This window comes from Sinocyclocheilus rhinocerous, unplaced genomic scaffold (assembly GCF_001515625.1).
Source record: "Sinocyclocheilus rhinocerous isolate Xijiao unplaced genomic scaffold, SAMN03320098_v1.1 scaffold1042, whole genome shotgun sequence".
Taxonomy (NCBI): domain Eukaryota; kingdom Metazoa; phylum Chordata; class Actinopteri; order Cypriniformes; family Cyprinidae; genus Sinocyclocheilus; species Sinocyclocheilus rhinocerous.
In genome coordinates, this window is record NW_015640510.1 from 461370 (window position 1) to 480598 (window position 19229).

General features: G+C 37.1%; 1 protein-coding gene across 1 annotated transcript in view; it reads right to left on the bottom strand.

Annotated features, from left to right (window-relative positions):
- Positions 1–2039: 2039 nt before the first annotated feature.
- eipr1 (EARP complex and GARP complex interacting protein 1) overlaps positions 2040–19229 on the bottom strand; it is a 40008-nt gene continuing 22818 nt past the window's right edge. The window contains exons 6-10 of the mRNA XM_016569491.1: positions 15873–16009; positions 8577–8744; positions 6495–6662; positions 2531–2710; positions 2040–2434 (exon numbers count right to left, since the gene is read on the bottom strand). Coding sequence (XP_016424977.1) covers positions 2536–2710; positions 6495–6662; positions 8577–8744; positions 15873–16009 — 648 coding nt within the window. The 3' untranslated portion in view covers positions 2040–2434; positions 2531–2535. The remainder of the gene's footprint in view (positions 2435–2530; positions 2711–6494; positions 6663–8576; positions 8745–15872; positions 16010–19229) is intronic.

Here is a 19229-nt window from a genome sequence, read left to right on the forward strand (position 1 = left end):
TGTCAAACACATCTTACCAGCAAACATACACTCGTTTTCATCCTTCTCTCCACTCTCTAAAGAAGTCTCTAAACTCAGAAGTCTCTAAACTCATCCTTTCCAATCATACTACTACTTGTCCGCTTGATCCTATTCCATCTCATCTCAAGTTCAAGTTCAGTTTTATTTCTAGAGCACATTTAAGCACGAAACAAGGCTCTCCAGGACCGGAGTTCGCCACCGCTGGTCTAGATGGCATCACATATTGTTGTTCTTTTGTTAGTTTTGACTGCTTTTATTGTCCTCATTTGTAAATCGCTTTGGATAAAAGCGTCTGCTAAATGACTAAATGTAAATGTACACTCCTATTGTATTGTTTCAGATAGCACTGATTCATGCAGTGGGGTCGTATGGATTATTGTCGTGATGGCTGTATGTGCTTTTTAGAGCATCAACATTTGGGCATCCATCCATATTCATTATATGAAGTCACAGAGATGGATTATTATTATTTTAAATCTTCATTTATGTTCATCTGAAGAAAGAAGTCATATAATGTACATTTGGAATGGCATGAGGGTGAGTATTTTTTTGATGGACTCTCACTTCAATGTCATTTGAAAAATTAACTGAAATAAAAAAAACAACAACAACAAAACCATTGACTTACAGTCATAGCTTAAGTTTTTTTTTTTTTTTTTTTTTGTAATGCTTACCAAGAAAAAAAAACTGTTAACTGGGTTACTATAAATTACCTTACTATATACTGTGAAAAATTTTAAATGGTGTAACACCACCGTATATGTAATTTTACACATGGAATTCAGATTTATGTTTTTTGCAGGTGAGAACTATGAATTACTGTGGTGAAAAACATCACATATGATTATATTTGAAATCATTTTGTTTCTTTTCATATTTTTTAGCCATAATATGCATTAGGGTGTTTTGTTTTAATATTTTCTGTTCCGCATTATTGTAGTGTCGTGTGTTATCCTGATGGTTTTGTGTTGTTTATGACCCTTTGTATGTATTTATATGCATATTGGTCATTTTTATGGACAGCTACTTACGATGAACTCCTTTGAGCTTCCCAGTTTACCACATTATGGTGGTTATCAAGTACAATTTAATGTAACAAAAAAAACATATTTTGGTATATTAACATTAAAGCATGCCATCAAATTACAGGATGGCATATTAGTGCCTATGTGTTATATATGGTTATGAGTTGTGAAATATACAGGCAACAATGTGCCATCCTGTAATACCTGAAACACTATCTGTGTTTTTATGGTGAATTTCTGACAGCCACAGCTGCCAGTTTTTGAATGCATAAAGACCAACTTGACCATCTGCAATGTTACACAGTTTCATAGCATTTCTCGTTTCCACAGTAAAAGCGGCTTCTCTGATTGGTGGATCTTTCTTCAGGATTATGGGTAGTGTAGTCCTTCACCGGAAAATCTTCACTTTAGAAATGCAGATGCGTACTTTACAGTATGTCATCACTGAATGATCTCAGAGCTCATAGTGGGTCTGTGTTGAGAGATGTAAATTTTTCTGAATGTTGTAATGAATGGGATTTTACAACCAGAACGAGACTGTTGTGCTCTATTGGGATTTCTAAATAGGAACTTTCATAAGTGAATACCACCTTTCATGGAGACACATTGTGGAGACGCAGTCGTATCTCTCCATGCGCACTCACAACCGGCACGTCCACAGAAGAGCAGGGGCAGCAGGGCTTGTGACAGACCACGGAGGGTTAAAATCCCTAAACTCCAAACGCATTTAACCTCCCCGCATCACTGACAACAGACGGCGTACGTAAAGAATCCGAGGCGCCACTCGAGACAGTGAGCGCTGACATTATGCATTCAGAGACTCATTCCGCCGGCCCTGGTATTGACGGATCGGACCGCGGCCGTCCCTTGGCAGCCCGAGATGTGGAGAGTCAAGCTGCAATTAAAACAGTCTGTCACTGGAGGTGCTTTAACAAACACTCGCCTCGCAATTACAGACGGAGGAGAGGAGAGCCAGATAAGGAGAGAAGGACATCAAATCTTGCTCTTTAATTAAAGCTGTTTTATGGGAAACATACAGGGGTAATTAGGCTTTCTCTGACAGCTCCACAGAGCATTGCTTTTGTGATAAGACACATAATCATAATTAATCTTCAGGGTTCTGATTTCCCACAGCACCAAACAGAACACGCAAAAACACAAGAACACCGATATCTGCGTTCATATTAACTAACGCGGGTGCTGATGAACGGCAGACCAGCTCAATAAATCATCAGGTGTTGGGAAATCACCACACAAATACAGTGACGAGTAACAGCTCAGCTGCTGCAGACGTGTAATGCAGTAGAGTTTACTCAAACAGTCCCGTATGAAGTCACAGCAGGATTTCACTCATCCACGTCTGCAGAAGCTGGGAATGTGAGTTCATCCTGGAAAAAGAGAGAGACCAACTGTTATTTTTTACACATTACTCATTATTGAATAGTATCATTAGTGTCCCTGTTTTCCATCATTCTGATGCTCACATGCTCTACAGCAGGATGCGGTATTTGAGGGCTCGAGGGACTCTGTTAATCACCAGCCGGCCGTCATAGCTGAGGGAGGCAAACAGCCAGGGGTCTGCAGCAGACCACTCCACCGCATACACGCTGTCCTCGTGCTCCTCATATGTGGCAATGATGCTGTCCTGCAGGGGCTCTTTCCCCCTTCACACAACATACATGAGCAGAGTAAGTGATGCTAGCAATATATAACTGTATACAAATACTGTGGCACACAAACTGAATGCAACGGAATCGAACCTCAACTGAACTGACATGTACTGAATAGCATTAAATTCCATGAAATTGAATATATTTTAAACATACATTTATTTTTATCTCACTGAACTGAAATTGCATTGAATTTTACTGAACACAACTGAAAAAAAAGAACAAATGTATTTTGTGGAATCAAAGCTGAATCAAACTGGACTGAAAAACACTGAGCTACAGTTGGTTGAACTGAACTGATCTGATCTAAACTATACTGAACTGGACTAAAATGAATAGAATTGAATAGTGCTGAACTCAACTGAAAATAACAAATGTGTTTTGTGAAATTTAACTGAATCAAACTGGAGCAAAAAATACAGAGCTAGATTGAACTGAACTGACCTCAACTAAATTGTACTGAACTGGACTGAAATGAATGGAAATGAATAGAATTGTATTGAACTAAACTAAAATACATTTGTTCTTTTTGTGGAATTTAACAGAGCTAGACTAAACTGCACTGACCTGATCTAAACTATACTGAACTGGATTGACATTATAAGAATTTAATAGAACGGTATCTGAACTTAACTGAAAAATAATCGACCTCAACTAAATTGTACTGAACTGGATTGGAATGAAAGAGAATTGTACTGAAATCAATTAAAAATAAAATATATTTTGTGAAATTTAACTGAATCAAACTGAACTGATCAAAAAACACTGAGCTAAACTGACCTTAATTGTACTGAACTGGACTGAAATTAATGGAAATTAATAGAATTGTATTGAACTAAACTAAAATACATTTGTTCTTTTTGTGGAATTTAACAGAGCTAGACTAAACTGAACTGACCTGATCTAAACTTGTAACGGGGCTGACGAGACGTGAGACGTGTGGATCCATCTGCAAGCTTTTATTTAAGAGACGTGGTCATAACAGGCAGGGTCGAACAATGGCAAACAGGTATATGGCGGGCAAAACACAAGAATAGTCCTAGGGCTAGCGTAGGTCAACGATCGGCAGACAGAATCACAGGGGCGAGACTAGAGGGATAAATCCAGGAAAACAGGCAAACATCAGAAACCGAGAAAACAGACCAGGCAAGGCAAAACAAGGAAACACGGGCAGGATAACAGAAACTAGGAATAATAACAGGCTAAGCAATACTCGGCAGAGAATGGTTGTTTGAGTGAGTGTTATATAGTGAGTGAGTGATATGAAACAGCTGTGTGCAATCAGTGCTGTGTGCAATCAGTGCAATGAATGATGGGATATGTAGTCCGGGGTGCTATGCAACAGTGTGTAGTGCGAGAGTCAATGAAAATGGAAAGGGTGACCTCTGATGGCTAGCAGACGGAAGTTCATGGACCGGATTCGTGACAAAACTATACTGAACTGGATTGACATTATAAGAATTTAATAGAACGGTATCTGAACTCAACTGAAAAATAACGGACCTGAAATAAATTGTACTGAACTGGATTGCAATGAAAGATAATTGTACTGAAATCAAATGAAAATAAAATATATTTTGTGGAATTTAACTGAATCAAACTGAACTGATCAAAAAACACTGAGCTAAACTGACCTGGCCTAATTGTACTGAGCTGGACTGAAATTAACAGAATTGTACTAAACTTAATTAAAAAGAACAATACTGGGCTAGACTAAATTTATCTGAACTAAACTATACTGAACTGGATTGAAATTAATAGAATATAACTGAAAATAAATATATTTTGAGGAATTTAACTGAATCAAACTGGACTGAAAAATACTGAGTTAGATTGAACTGAACTTGACTGAATTAAATAGAAATTTATAGAATTGCATTGAACTCAGTTGAAAATAACAAATGTATTTCCTATAATTGAACTAGATCAAACTGAACTGAAAAACACAGAGCTAGATAGAATGGAACCGACCTGATCTAATTTATATTGAACTAGATTGAAATGATTAGAATTTAATGGAACGGTACTGAACTCAACTGAAAATGAACTCACCTGACTTAAATTGTACTGAACTTAATTGAAATAAACAGAATTGAATAGAATTGTAATTAATTATATTGAAAAAAAGTGATTCCTAGAATCTAACTTAATCAAACTGGACTGAAAAATACTGAGCTAGACTGAACTGAACTGACTTGAACTAGGGCTAGGCGATATGGCCAAAAAATTATCACGATAAAACTTTTTATATTATCGATATTGTTAATTGTCATGATAAATTCAAATCTCTATTTCTTTCAAATTTAAAGGCAGATTTTTGCTCCTAAGTGTGGTTTTAAACTACTCGTCATGGTCAGAACATGATAAACACTTCACATTTTTTAATTCTTTACACTTTTGCAGTTATTTTCCCTTACCAAAATAAATAGAAAAATTAAATAGATGAATTTATAGAAACATTAATTTCTTAGTTTCTGCACGTTCTAATGAGGGATAATGTTTCAAATCATGAAACAGATTTGTGTTGCCTGACTCCCATAGAAATGCACATTTGACAGTAGCTTGAGTTAGGACGCAGATGTAAATTAATATTCATTATTAAAAACAGTAACATCTGTAAAAATTGTAACAACTTTAATAATTTTATTATCTAATTATTCTAACTGTTTGAGTTTTAGTAAAATTAACTATAAATGTATGCTTCCATAGTAGCATACATTTAGACCATGATAACCACAGTTAAAAGCACACATCATGGTGCAGTTAGTGTTACTACAATAAATCCATGGTAAATGATGGCGATTTGTAGACTGAAAAGCCTTCTGACTGTATCATTGCGCACAGTGTTTCTTCTGGTTGTCAGTGCTATTTCTATAAACTAGTTTACATCACAAGTTATTTGTGTTTTTCGCTGAATCCAAGCGCTTCACACCAGATCTCACAGTGTTGTTTAGTGGTCGCATGACCGAGACTTTCAGTGAGTGAACGCATCTGCTCTAGTGAGCTCGCGCTGCGCTGCCGTTTGAACTTTTAGCCGAGCGGATAAACGCTCCGTCTGGCTCGGTTCAAATGAGTAGCGCTGTTTCGTTACATTTTTTATATCGAACATTTATCAAATTCTTGTTATCGCTTTATTGAGGAAAATTATATCGCAATAATAATCGTTAACATTTTATTACCCAGCCCTAACCTGAACTAAATCCTACTGACCTGGAAATGAATAGAATTGTGCTGAACTCATTTGAAAAGAACAAATATATTTTGTGGAATTTAACTGAACCAAACTTGACTGAAAAACACTTAGCTAGACCGAACTGACCTGAACTAAATTTCTGTCATGACAACTCTTGGAGGGCTTGGCATGGTAATGTACATGACAATGTCAATGTATTTGGTATTGGTGGAATAGATCTGCTACGCTGCTGCTGCTGCTGCTGCTGCTGAGTACCAAGACTTGCTACTGCCAATACATCCACAACATGCTGCTGTGAGCATGTAAGAAATATTGCTGCTGCAAATATAACATACATGAAATAACCCCCATATAGCATACATGAATCACCTCGTAGCAGATCTATACAGGTGGAGCTGGGGAAGGACTGCGCCATCTAGAGTTTCATGCCAGAACTCTGTATTTTCCTGAACGGGATTCAAATGAACAGAATTGTACTGAACTCAGCTGAAGAGAACAAATGTATTTCGTTGCATTTATATGGAAAATCTGAGGACACAAAAAAAGCTGATGTGGAAGGTGAGAGAGACAGAAAGGGATGTGTACTTGTCTTCCTGCTGGCTCTCCTCGTTGTCACTGAGCTCGTCGTCATCCACCAGGTGTCCGAACGGCTCGGAGGAGATGGACACCATGTTGGACAGGATGACCCTGCTGTCGCTGCTGCCGGTGAGCAGCAGCTGGTCGTGAGAGTGATTGTACCTCACACTCCACACCCTGAAACACACAGCACAGCGTCACACACGCCTGCGTTCCTGCCCTCACCCACGACACCCGGACTTATTTCTCTTTCCTCTTCCTCCGTCTATATAAGCCCCGGGCACGGCTCAGAAAAGGATCCCAGCCCTCATAGCCAGGGATTGTGGGAGGATAACTCAGCTGTCAGCAGTCAAATCTGGCTCAGTCAAGACTTCTCCTCAACTAATCTGTCTTCTATCCCAAAATATTCCCTAATACCTCCCACCCCGAGGCTCAGCCGAACCCCTGTCGCTGCAAACACAAGAAATGAGAATCATGTACGGGACGTTGTTGTCGTGGCTCTTTCCTATCTAAATAGGATCAAAACGGCTCTGATTGATCCGGCGCCTCTATCTTTAAGAGATAGCATCCTGTGGCTGACATGCTATCATGCCTTGATTGGTGCATGCACGCGTGTGTGTGTGTGTGTGTGTGTGTGTGTGTGTGATTCTGAGGCAATTATATCCAGTGACTCACACCTACGAGCAGATACTCTCTCGCAATCACACACACACTCCTCTTTCTCCACTGAAATAGATCTGCAGTGAGCTAAATTCAGCTACGCTAACACACCCCAGAGCGCTACAACACACAACTATAGCATCAGCAAGATGTAAGAGCACAGATATACACACACTAATTAAAATACTGTCTTCTACATTTAAGATAACCACGTTGAAACCAGACACGCACAGATAAAATAGTACAGGAAGGCTGGCTTTGAGTGCAGCTGGATTCAAGAAAGATGTGAAAGATCGCGCTAACACAAGCCTCAAATCTCATGAAAAGACGATTATCTTTGACTAAAATACAGTTATAAATGTGGCTGCAAAGGTAAGTCACATTAGACGGATTAACGGCTAATTAAAAGAGATCTCACACACGGGCATTTCAACTAATAAAAAGCTACTGCTGGGTGTCATTTACCACTGATATAATGAACAGGACACAAGGTAGTCTAATTATTTGACAGATTCAATTCTGTTTAGTGAGTAATACAATTTTTTAAATAAACAAAAACACTACAGTTCAAAAAAGTTGAGGTTGGTAAGATTTTTTAATGTTTCCGAATGAAGACTCTTCTGCTTTCCAAGGCTGCATTTATTTGATTAAAATTACAATAAAAACAGTAATATAGTGAAATATTATTTAAAATAATATAAAATACAACCATTTAAAATAACTGTTTTCTATGTAAATATATATTGTAAAATGTAATTTATTTCTGTGATGCAGTGCTGAATTTTCAGCATCATTACTCCAGTCTTCAGTGTCACATGATCTTCAGAAATCATTCTAATATGCTGATTTGCTGCTCAAGAAACATTTCTCATTATTATCAATGTTGAAGAATGTTGTGCTGCTGAATATTTTTGTGGAAACTGTGATACACTACCACTCAAATGTTTGGGGCAGGTAAAGATGTTTTTAAAACGAGGATCCTGAAAAAAGAATGCATTACAATTTCCACAGAAATGTTACACAGCCATAATAGTTTTCTATATTGATAACAAAAAGAACCATTGTCAATAATTGAGCACCAATATAACTGATAATAACTGAGCAGTAAATCAGCACATTAGAATGATTTCTGAAGGATCATGTGACACTGAAGACTGGAGTAATGATGCTGAAAATTCAGCTGCGCATCACAGAAATAAATTACATTTGAAAATATATTCACGTAGAAAATAATTACTTTAAAGTGTAATAATATATCACAATATTTTTAATGTTTTTACTATATTTTTGATGAAAAAAGAAGAATCAGAAGATACATCTTTCAAAAACATTATTATTCCAACTTTCAGTATTTGACTGGTAGTGTAAGTGTATATTTTCAGATTTCTTGTGCAGTGTTGGTGTGTGTTGGAGTGTATTTCTGTGTCTGACCAGTGAGAGTGCTCCTCCAGACACTTGACGGGCTCGTTGATGTGACGCACATCCCAGAACTTGACTTTACAGTCGTCGCCGCAGCTGGCCAGGTAATACTGCTTGTTGGGGTTGAAGTCCAAGTCTCGCACCAGCTGCCCATGAGCGCTTTCAATGCAGTAGATCTGACTGTGAGCAACAAAAACATCACATCACACACTCAGACCAACGCAAACGAGAAAGCAAACGAACAACTGAGAGAGAGTGATGGAGAGAGAAGCACAGAAGAGAGAACGAGAGGAACAGACAGAGCGGGAAAGCGAGAGATAAGTATAGAGCATTTCTCATTAATCAAAAGCAGCCCGAGCGTCTGGGTCTGAAGGTCAAACCTCCATCAAGCGACGTGTAAAAGTGTGACAAGCCATAAAGCACAGGCTGCTGGCATCCTCTCGCAAGGTGATGACTTCCTAGGCTGCAGGCTGGATTTGCTTGTAAAGGTGCTCTCTGTGTGTGTGTGTGTGTGTGTGTGTGTGTGTGTGTGCTTTAGGGGACCTCAGGCTCATCTGTATGGACTAAACACAGTCCAGATGTATTACTACACCATCACGTCTGGATTTTTCTACTCCCATTAGCCGGCTATCTTGCCACACACTCATTAGACAATTAACATGCTAATTAAAAATCTCATTAAAACAGGAAGTGAAATATTTGACGTGTGAGAGTGTATGGAGCTTCAATTAAGTCTCCATTCAAGACAAGTGAAACTCAGCCGCTCGAGAGCCATGTTAACATTGAGAGTCTTGTTTTATTGAGTGGAAATATTAAATATCAATATCAATAGCAGAGGACATTAATATGCCAACTAACTACTCTTTTGGCAATCGAATAATCGAACAATTATTTATTTCAATCGAATAATCGGACAATTATTTATTTCATCAAAATCTTAAATTGTCAAATTATAAAAAAAATATATTTTCTTATTTTATAAGTGAAATATGTTGTTATTCCACAGCTTTCTCAGCACTCTCTAGGGATGCAACTAACAGCTAGTTTGCAACTCGATCAATCTGACAATTATTTTGCTAATTGATTAATCGGACCATTGTTTTTTAAAACGATTTAAAAGATATATTTCCTTAGTTCATGATAATTTTATGATGCTGTTATTCTATATCTAGCTCAGTGTTCTCCCTCCATAAATTGTAAATTACAGTAATCAGAAAATATTTTATTTATTCTATGTAAGATTTCAATAAAATATGGTTCATTTATTGATCGACAACAAACTTTTTTTCAAATTGTTTTCTCATTTTCTGTCAACAGTGAAATAAGAGCTGAATTCAAAATAGCATAATATACCACTTTTCATTTTCTATATGTTTATAGGACAGAAATAGTTGAGTAATGCTATTTCAAATTCAGCCAAGCAGTAATGACAATACTCATGATGATATTATGATTTCATCACATTTACAGATAATAGTATACAAGTTAACCTATACAACAATCTATCAAAGACACAGCAATCTGGCCACATGAAACTATATGACATTCATTGAAGATTTTAATATAAAAGTACATTTTATTTTCATTACTTGTGAAGGTTCGTTAATTCTACACAGACCCAACTAATTAGGGCCCGAGCACTGGTGGTGCGAGGACCCTATTGGAATTGCTGTTGTTTCTTCTTCTTCTTCTCCAAAATGAATCGCATTTTTGAGAGCATAAACATGCTCGAAAACTCATGAAACTCTGCACACACACCAGAAGTGGCGAAAATTTACATCTGATATGGGTTTCAGAAGTGGGTGTGGCAAAATGGCTCAATAGCGCCACCTATAACATTTCAACTAAGTGCCCCTCGAGCTATGTTTCACGTACATGTACAAAGACACATGTAACACACCAATACCTACAAAAAAGTATCCCGGTACGAAGTCCGAAACCCAACAGGAAGTCCATTATTTTGAATTTTCTCAACAAGTTTTGTGTCGTTTTTGCCATTTTCAGGTGTTGTATTTAAACAAACTCCTCCTACAGATTTAAACAGACCAACACCAAATTTGGTCAGTGTAATCTAAAGCCCTTTGTGACGTTAAATTGCGAAGATCTTGAGTTTTCACTGAAGGGTGTGTCCGTGGCGGCCTGACAAACTTCGATGTTTCGCCATGAAATAGGAAGTTGTTATAATTCAGGCATACAATGTCCGATCTGCTTTAAACTTCACATGTTTGATAACAGTCTTGTCCTAAACACATGCCCATATTCAGTTATAGTCATAGCGCCACCTGCTGCAAACAGGAAGTGGCATGTTTTATGCTATAACGAACTCCTCCTAGAGATTTAATGACATCAACACTATATTTGGCCAGTCTGCTCTAAAGGCCTTTGCGATGTTAAATTGCAAAGATCTTAAGTTTTCGTTAAAGGGCGTGTCCATGGCGGCGTGACAAAGTTCGATGTCTCGCCATGAGAATAGAAGTTGTTGTAACTCAGCCATACAATGTCCGAACTGCCCCAAACTTCACACGTTCGATAAAGAGTCCTTGCCTGAAGACAGCTAAAGGCCAATATACAGTTATAATTATAGCGCCACCAGCTGGCAACAGGAAGTTTGGCACATATAAATGACTTTGACGTATTCCTCCTATATTTACCAATTTAAATGCATATTGCTGACCATTCACTGTTTTCCTAAAGCCACCGGGTGGCAGTGAACCCGGGTGCAAGGGCCCTTTCAACACTGCTTGCAGCTTTAATTCATAATGACATTTATTGCTGACCATCATTATTGATTTTTAGTGATTCTTTTGATTAGTTGTTGTAGCCCTAATTCCATCATCTTATCATTTTTTCTGACATTTTCAGCACAGCCTCAGTCTGTTCACTGACCGTCTCATACATTTTGCACACAAAAGTTGAAAATACAGGCTTAGATTATCGGACTGTTAAATAAGCGCCAAGAGTTGAGGTGCACAGGTTTATATCAGGAACAAAAATCGTGTTTAAAAGCTAATCGAAAAATTGACTTAATCGACAATCAAACTCAATTGAGACTTAACTCAGACTCCAAATGAGAGACTCATGAACAGCACAAGTCTTGAGGTCTATAAGGAGAAATCTTTCTCAGAATTTTGTGACTAAAAGGGTGTTTTGTGCACTCAAATGTCCAATTGAGTGGCGTTTACAGAAAAATGATAGTGATTTAGTTCTTCATACACTCACTTAAATTTACGGCATTAAAAATTAAATGATTATTTAATTCATGTAGAAACAAACGTTCAGTCACACTATATTAGGTGGCCTTACATACTATGTACTTAACCATTTGATGCAATATATTTGTTATGCACATGTTGGTCCATTGTATTTAAGGTAACACTACAGAACACATATTCACTGTTAACTAGCTGCTATTATTCATTATTAATTAGCATGCATAGTATTAGCACACTGGCAGTTTATTAGTACTTCACAGTGAATATGTGTTCCCTAATCGAAAAGGGTCACCATAATTACATTTAAACTATTTGCATTTATTTGTACAGTAGTTATACGGATAACGTCATCCCTAATTGTATTGCAAAACCCTTATAATCCTAACTCTAGCCTTACTATTAAAACCCAACCTTACCGCAAATACAGTATATTAGCAGTAAAAGTGTTAATTATCCAGAACAACATGTAGTTATGCGGTAAATCCATAGTCTTGTAGGTATTTAATGTTAGTACATAGCAGTTAAGACCACTGAATATAAAGTGTGACCAATTATTTATTTATATATATATATTTTTTACATAAGTATGACTTAATGAATTACTCCTTTGGAGTAATACATAATACATGACATGAATTGTCTTGTGACAGAGTTTATAAAATGTACCAACATAATGAAAACAAAGAACAAAATTTAGGAACTAATTTCCGGTCCCCATTGACTTACAAAGTTTTTTTTTTTAAGACTATGGAAGTCAATGGGGACCAGCTGCTTGTTTACACATTCTTCATAATATCTTCTTTTGTGTTCAGTAAATCATGACAGAATTTTCATTTTAGCTGGACTATCCCTTAAACACTAAATGCCCCTTAAAAAAGGGTTTTATAGGTTGCTCTTGACAAATGGATCAGAATCTATGCTGATATTGTTGCATGCCCTCTAGTTGGCTTTCTCAAACCACGCAGACGTGACAAAGGAGACCTCTAACAGACGGACGGGTTGCAAACTTTCTCTGGAACAGGGGACGCGTCCCGAGCCACAGCCAGCGCCGACCCAGCCAAGGAAATGGAGCAAGAAATGAGGTTAGCGGCGCTGCTCCTGAGTCCTTCATGCTTGTAAATGTGAAATTGGGATCCGATCAGGCAAAGCCTGGGTGAGCACCTGCCACACAACATCGGACAGAGATTAGTTTGTGTTGATCCGTAAGCCTGCGGACACGCACGGGCCAATCTGCATCCCTTTCCTGGCCGAAAAAAGTCATTCTGAGCCGCGTTTCCGCACTGCAGCGAGGCAAGGCCGGCTGATAAATGGACGTGGCTGAGCGGATCGGGCTGCGGCTCCCCAGCGATCACGGAGCCGGACCTCTGTTTCCATGGCAACAGCCAGGCACATGATGGCTGAACGGAAGGGCTAGAGGCCTGACGTCTGCCTCCGTCTACGAGGAAGACAGTTTAAAAGCATGTGGATTACAAACAGCTTTTGAACGCTCTGCAGGAAATGGCACTTTCTGAAGGCTACGGGTTATTAGGTAGACAGCAGGAAAGTTAAAAGGTCAGGAGACAGTCTGTGGATGTTTGACATACTGCGAAGACGTCCGGTGTAAAAACACTGACGTGTGTGGCTCGCATTTTTTGCAGTAAAGATGTCATATTAGTCTCGCAGGATCTAGAGCATAGCAGGGATGTCTCACACACACACACACACACACACACAAACACACACACACACACACACAGGTTTGTTTTTGTGAAGTGGGGACATCCCATAGGCGTAATGGTTTTTATACTGCGTTTTGAAAAGTGGGGACATGGGGTAATGTCCTGAAAAATCACCTTCTCCTTGTAATACCTATGTCATACCTTTGTCATTATACAAATGTATGTCCTCATTTGTCACAAAAACGCGCACACACACACACACACACACACACACACACACACACACACAAAAGCAGTCTAAAGAGGATAAAGGAATAATAATGATAATAATAAAAACTATTTAAATTATATGTCACAAAATCACAAAAAAAATCACAAAAAATGTTATTTACTTTTTATTTCAATAATTTTAAAAAAATAATTAATCATAATTAAGAATCCATCAATTACATTGGCATGATATATTCATAACATTATATATTTTTTTGATACAGCAGCTTACAGCAGATTACAACAAATACATTTTACTTTGTTGTATTGCATGTTACAGCTTTTATTTGAATTTTTATTTTAAAAAAATTTTGCATTGCATGTTTCATTTAATTCATGTAATAACTTTTTAAAATTAAAATATAATGATAAAAATGTATAATATTCAATTCATATTACAGCAGTACAGATAAATAGATCTAAAAAAAAATGTTAAATTTATAATCAAATTGGTAAATTTATTCCATGTTATACCTTTTATTTATTTATTTTTTTAATATAATTTGTATTGCATATTTAATTTTATTTTAACGTTTTAATTGTTATTTTTTAAATGATAAACATATTTTTAAAAATTTGCATCCATTAATTATGTTGGCATGGTATATTCATAACTTTATTGCATAACATTTTTAGCTATAGCAGCACATGTGCAAATACCTTTTAATTGGTGTATTGCATGTTATAACTTTTATTTTATATTATTCACTAAAAATATTGGCATATAAAATTATTTTGGCAAATAAATGTTGTTGCTTTATTATTAGAAACGATACATAAATACAGTTTGACTGACAATTCAAATCAGTCAAACATATTCTGTCTGATTATGAATCACAGTCATTTTAGTATGTGTAATCTAAAGGTTCCTGGTGAATGAAATCAATAACATCCAAATGCATCCTTTTATTGGACCCAATACTGGTTGTTGAAGCAACATAAAACAATCCCTAAATGAACAGGTCTCGACCTAAAATGGAAAATAACATATAGAGAAAATATACATATAGTTTCTCATAACCATTGAAAAACTTTATCTGGAATAGATACAGATGACAGAAAATGTTCATCACTGTCAAGAGCAAAGTAATGAATGTACCTTTGGACATATTTGACATTATTCTTGGAGAGAGAGAGAGAGAGAGAGAGACAGAGAGAGAGAGAGAGAAAATGCATTTATGCTGAAACTTTTGATGAAGCCGTTTCCCTTTAACACCTTCCTCTCTGAGCTGTAAATGAATGTGCTGACGTCTCCTGAAATCAGTGCAATCAAACTGCAGGGCATATTCTCACTCAACAGTTATCATACGACCTCAATCTATCACAGACTGCACTTTATACCAGAGGATCCTCCATCAACGTTATACAAAGATCATATTGAAGTTATCTCAACTTTGTAGGTTTAATACATAGTTTGATATAAACTGCATTACGGATGGAAATATGACAGATTTCTCTTGTTATGACATTCATCATGTGAGGCTAAAAATAAGTAACAGAAATAGTGCTTTTTAGAGTAACTTTTTAGAATATAACAGTGTAGAGTCATCGCCATGTTCATGTGTACATGGTAGTGTCAAATGTACGTGGGAAAGGTTTCTTGTTTTAACATCATGCAATTATGCCATAATAATGTGATAATAATGCGATAATAACTTCAGTAAGGAGTCACCTCTCTAGCGTTCTGTAGCTCGACACAAACTCTGTGCATCTCAATCATCAACATCTCCTGGTCTTCACTTCTCTCTCATCTCGTCTGACTGTTATCATTTTATTATTATTTATCCTTCAGAAATCATTCTATAAGGCTGATTTGTTGTCATTAATGTTGAAAACAGTTGTGCTGCTTCATATTTTTGTGGAAACCATGAAACAGTTTGTTTTTCAGGATTCTTTGATGAATAGAAAGTTCAAAGGAACAGCATTTATTTGACATATAAATCGTTTATAGCATTATAAATGTCGTTAATGTCACTTTTAAATAATTTAATGCATTCTTGCTGAATAAAAGTATTAACTTCTTTTAAAAAATAAATCTTAGTGACCTCAAATTTTTGAACTGTAGTGCAAATGCCATATGAGGTTTATAAATGTGGTAATAATGTATCATAGTGCCATGGTACAGTAGCCATGCACACTGTATGCGAATGACGCTCCTCACGTCTTACCTCATGCTCCGCAGGTCCCAGCCTCGGATGGCCGTGTCATTGGCCGTGGCCAGCTGTGTGCTGTTGTGATGTGGGCTCCACTTGCCTGCTGTGAACTTCAGCTGCCCTTTGCCCTCCAGAGTGGCGCTGCTCGAGATCTGTGGGAGGAGAATCGATCCACATACATCTCAGTCAATGGCTGCATATTCACCAGCAAGCCTACTCACAGTCCCTGACGGACACAGAATACACTGTGTTTGTGAACACAGCAGTGCCAAATAGACCAAATACTCTTAACGACAAGAAACGGTGCCGCTGTTAAAGAGCAATGCACCATTTATACTGGCAGTTCAATGCAAAGGTGCTCTCAGTCTGGAAAGTCTTTGTTGGCTTTCTGTATCATTCAGAATGTAGGCAAAGTATAGGATTTACTTTGAAACCATTTTCACTCAAAAAATTGCTAGTAAAAGTCACAAAGAAATACAATGAAACATCAAGTAACACATTGAATCGAGCTAGTAGAAAGACTGAAATAAGTGTTTTCTTGTAAAAAAGTACTCCAACAATCTTGGAAAAATATTTTTTACAGTCTCCACAGAGAAGAATCTTTAGAGAAAGACACATGACGGTCCACTGGTGTCTTATGGAGGTTTTGGACAATACCAGAGAAGGCAAACTAGATGTCTTTGTTTATTTCTAACTGTATTTATTTACTGTTTTAATATGCAAAAGTGCAACAGTGCTCGACCACTTTTTCAGCGACCTTGGTTTTGGAAGTATCAGCCATTTTATAGGCATAAAAAAAAAAAAAAAACCTTTGTCTTTGTTAAAGCATTATATGCCACGAACCAAACCAACCTGCTATGAGGTCATTCACAACTTGATTTGAAGCAAAACATGCAACAAAAAGACAAAAGTACAAAACTGTGTACTTAACAGCTTTAATGAGGATATGAACTCCAATCCCATGAAATACTGCAAATGATAAATTAAAAACGCTGATGTGAAATTGTTGATTATATTTATAGGAGCAAAATATCCCAAGTTTATTGCATATAATAAACTTGAGACAATATATATATATATATATATATATATATATACAGTATGTGTGTGTGTGTGTCTGTGTGTGTGTCTGTGTGTGTGTGTGTCTGTGTGTGTGTGTGTGTGTGTGTGTGTGTACTGGAAATTAGAAAAAGCCTGGCTGTGGTGACATTTCTGCAAAATGATACTTTCTTGCACGTTTCATGACACTTTCAAAGTGAAAAGTCCAGTAAGTGTAGGTAATAGCGATCAGAAACAGATGAACGTGAATCTGGGAATGTTTTATTCTGTCGGTTGTTGTACGTATCATGGCATTTTGGTAATGAAATGTCTGGTGAGTGGTATACTGTAGCACCTACACTAAACCTGACTCTAAACCTAACTGATAATGTTAACAAAAGCAAACATGAGATAAAATGCAATTGCTGAAGCAACCATGGAATTTTATCTTGCTTCTGAAAGTCTTTAAGCTCTTTTATCATTATTCGTGTTTCATGGGACTCATACCCGAGCACTTCACATCACCAGTGCAGTGCTGTACCGGGTGCGCTACCGAGCAAGTTTACTATGTCAGAAAAGCCAAGCATATGGATCTGCTTATGGGATGCAAACATCAAAATGTATTAGTTTACAAATCATGCACTATGGTAAAAGTGTTTAAAGCTCTTAACATAGTATTGTGCAAAAAAATACATTAAAATAAGCCTTTATAAATCAATAATCTGCACCTGTAATTAATTTGTGTGAAAAGGAATAAAAGTTATTTGTGTTTTACTGCCTCTAGTGTTCATTTATAGCATCTATAGCATGTATAGCTACGTTGTTGAAGTTTTACAATAATCAAGGTAGAGGCACGTTCGGTAAAGTAATCCATGTTCAGGGGTTCAACCGTAACTTTACGAAGCTACGACAATACTTTTTGTGCGCAAATAAAACAATAATAACGACTTTATTCAACAATTCGTCTCCTCCGCGTCACCCTATAGCACCATTTTAGAGAGTATCACATACGTAAACAACGGATACACACGGATACGCTGTTTACGATGTTGTTATGTTACGCTTTGATCTGAACATAAACAATGTATCCGCGTACATATGTTGCATATGTTGTTTACGTATGTGACACAAAAAGTATTCTCTTAGCTTCGTAAAATTACGGTTGAACCCCTGATGTCACATGGACTATTTTACTGATCTCCTTGCTATGTTTCTGAGCTTTGATCGTGTTAGTATCCTTGCTGTCTATGGAGGGTCAGAGAGCTCTCGGAATGCATCAAAAATATCTTAATTTGTGTTCTGAAGATGAACAAAGGTCTTACAGGTTTGGAAAGACATGAGGGTGAGTAATTAATGACAGAATTTTCATTTTTGGGTGAACTATCCCTTTAAGAAAAATACATCAAAATCAATTGAATTTATGCTTAAAACAAGAAAATATATCTACCAACAGCGTAAAAAAAACTAGTTTTCCCTTTAGTTTATTTTTCTTGCTCTACAGATGGCAGATATTTTTTGTTGAGCATAAACTCATTTAATTCTGATACATTTTTAATTAAAAGGCCTAATATCATAAGGCCTAATATCTTAATGTCTTGATTTAAGAATATTTAGGGGTCTGTACTGAAAAACAAGACAAATACAATTATTATTAATTTTTTTTTTTTGCAGTAATTAATCTCTAATAGAAGTCTCTAGTGTGTTTCACATGAGGACTGCTGCCTATGTAGATTGTCCCAAATCAGTCACTTATTAGGTTAGGATGCTGCCCTATTGACAACAGACAGAAGCTTTAAGAGCTTAAGTGTGCAAATGTTAAGAGACGTAAAGAGTTAGTCAGCACAACAGCATCAGTTTTGGTTTAGCAGCTGTCCCTAATTTTTTGGGATATTCCTGAAATTTAGAGCTTTCTCACAAGTCCTGCAAGACGAGAGCAGTGTCCCACATTTCAATTATGTCTGTATTTTTTTTTTTTCTTCCCTGAAATTACAACACCACAATAAGAGATAAAATAACAAAAACGTCTCAGGTTACTTATGTAACCATGGTTCCCTGAGTAGGGAACGAGACACTGCGTCCTCTAGGGGTCGCTATGGGGAACGCCTCGTCGTGACCCGTGTCTGAAGCATACATTGAAAAAACACCAACTCGTTGGCCGGCGACAGCCATGACGTCACTACCGGTGCGACTATAGTATAAATAGGCGCAGGGAGAACATGTCATTCACTTCTTCGTCTGAAGCTTGCGTCCGCTGGAAGAAAGGAAGGCTCACCTGATTTGGAGGGTTATGGCCAGAAAAATAACGTTCATCGAGATATTTCGCGACGTCACTTT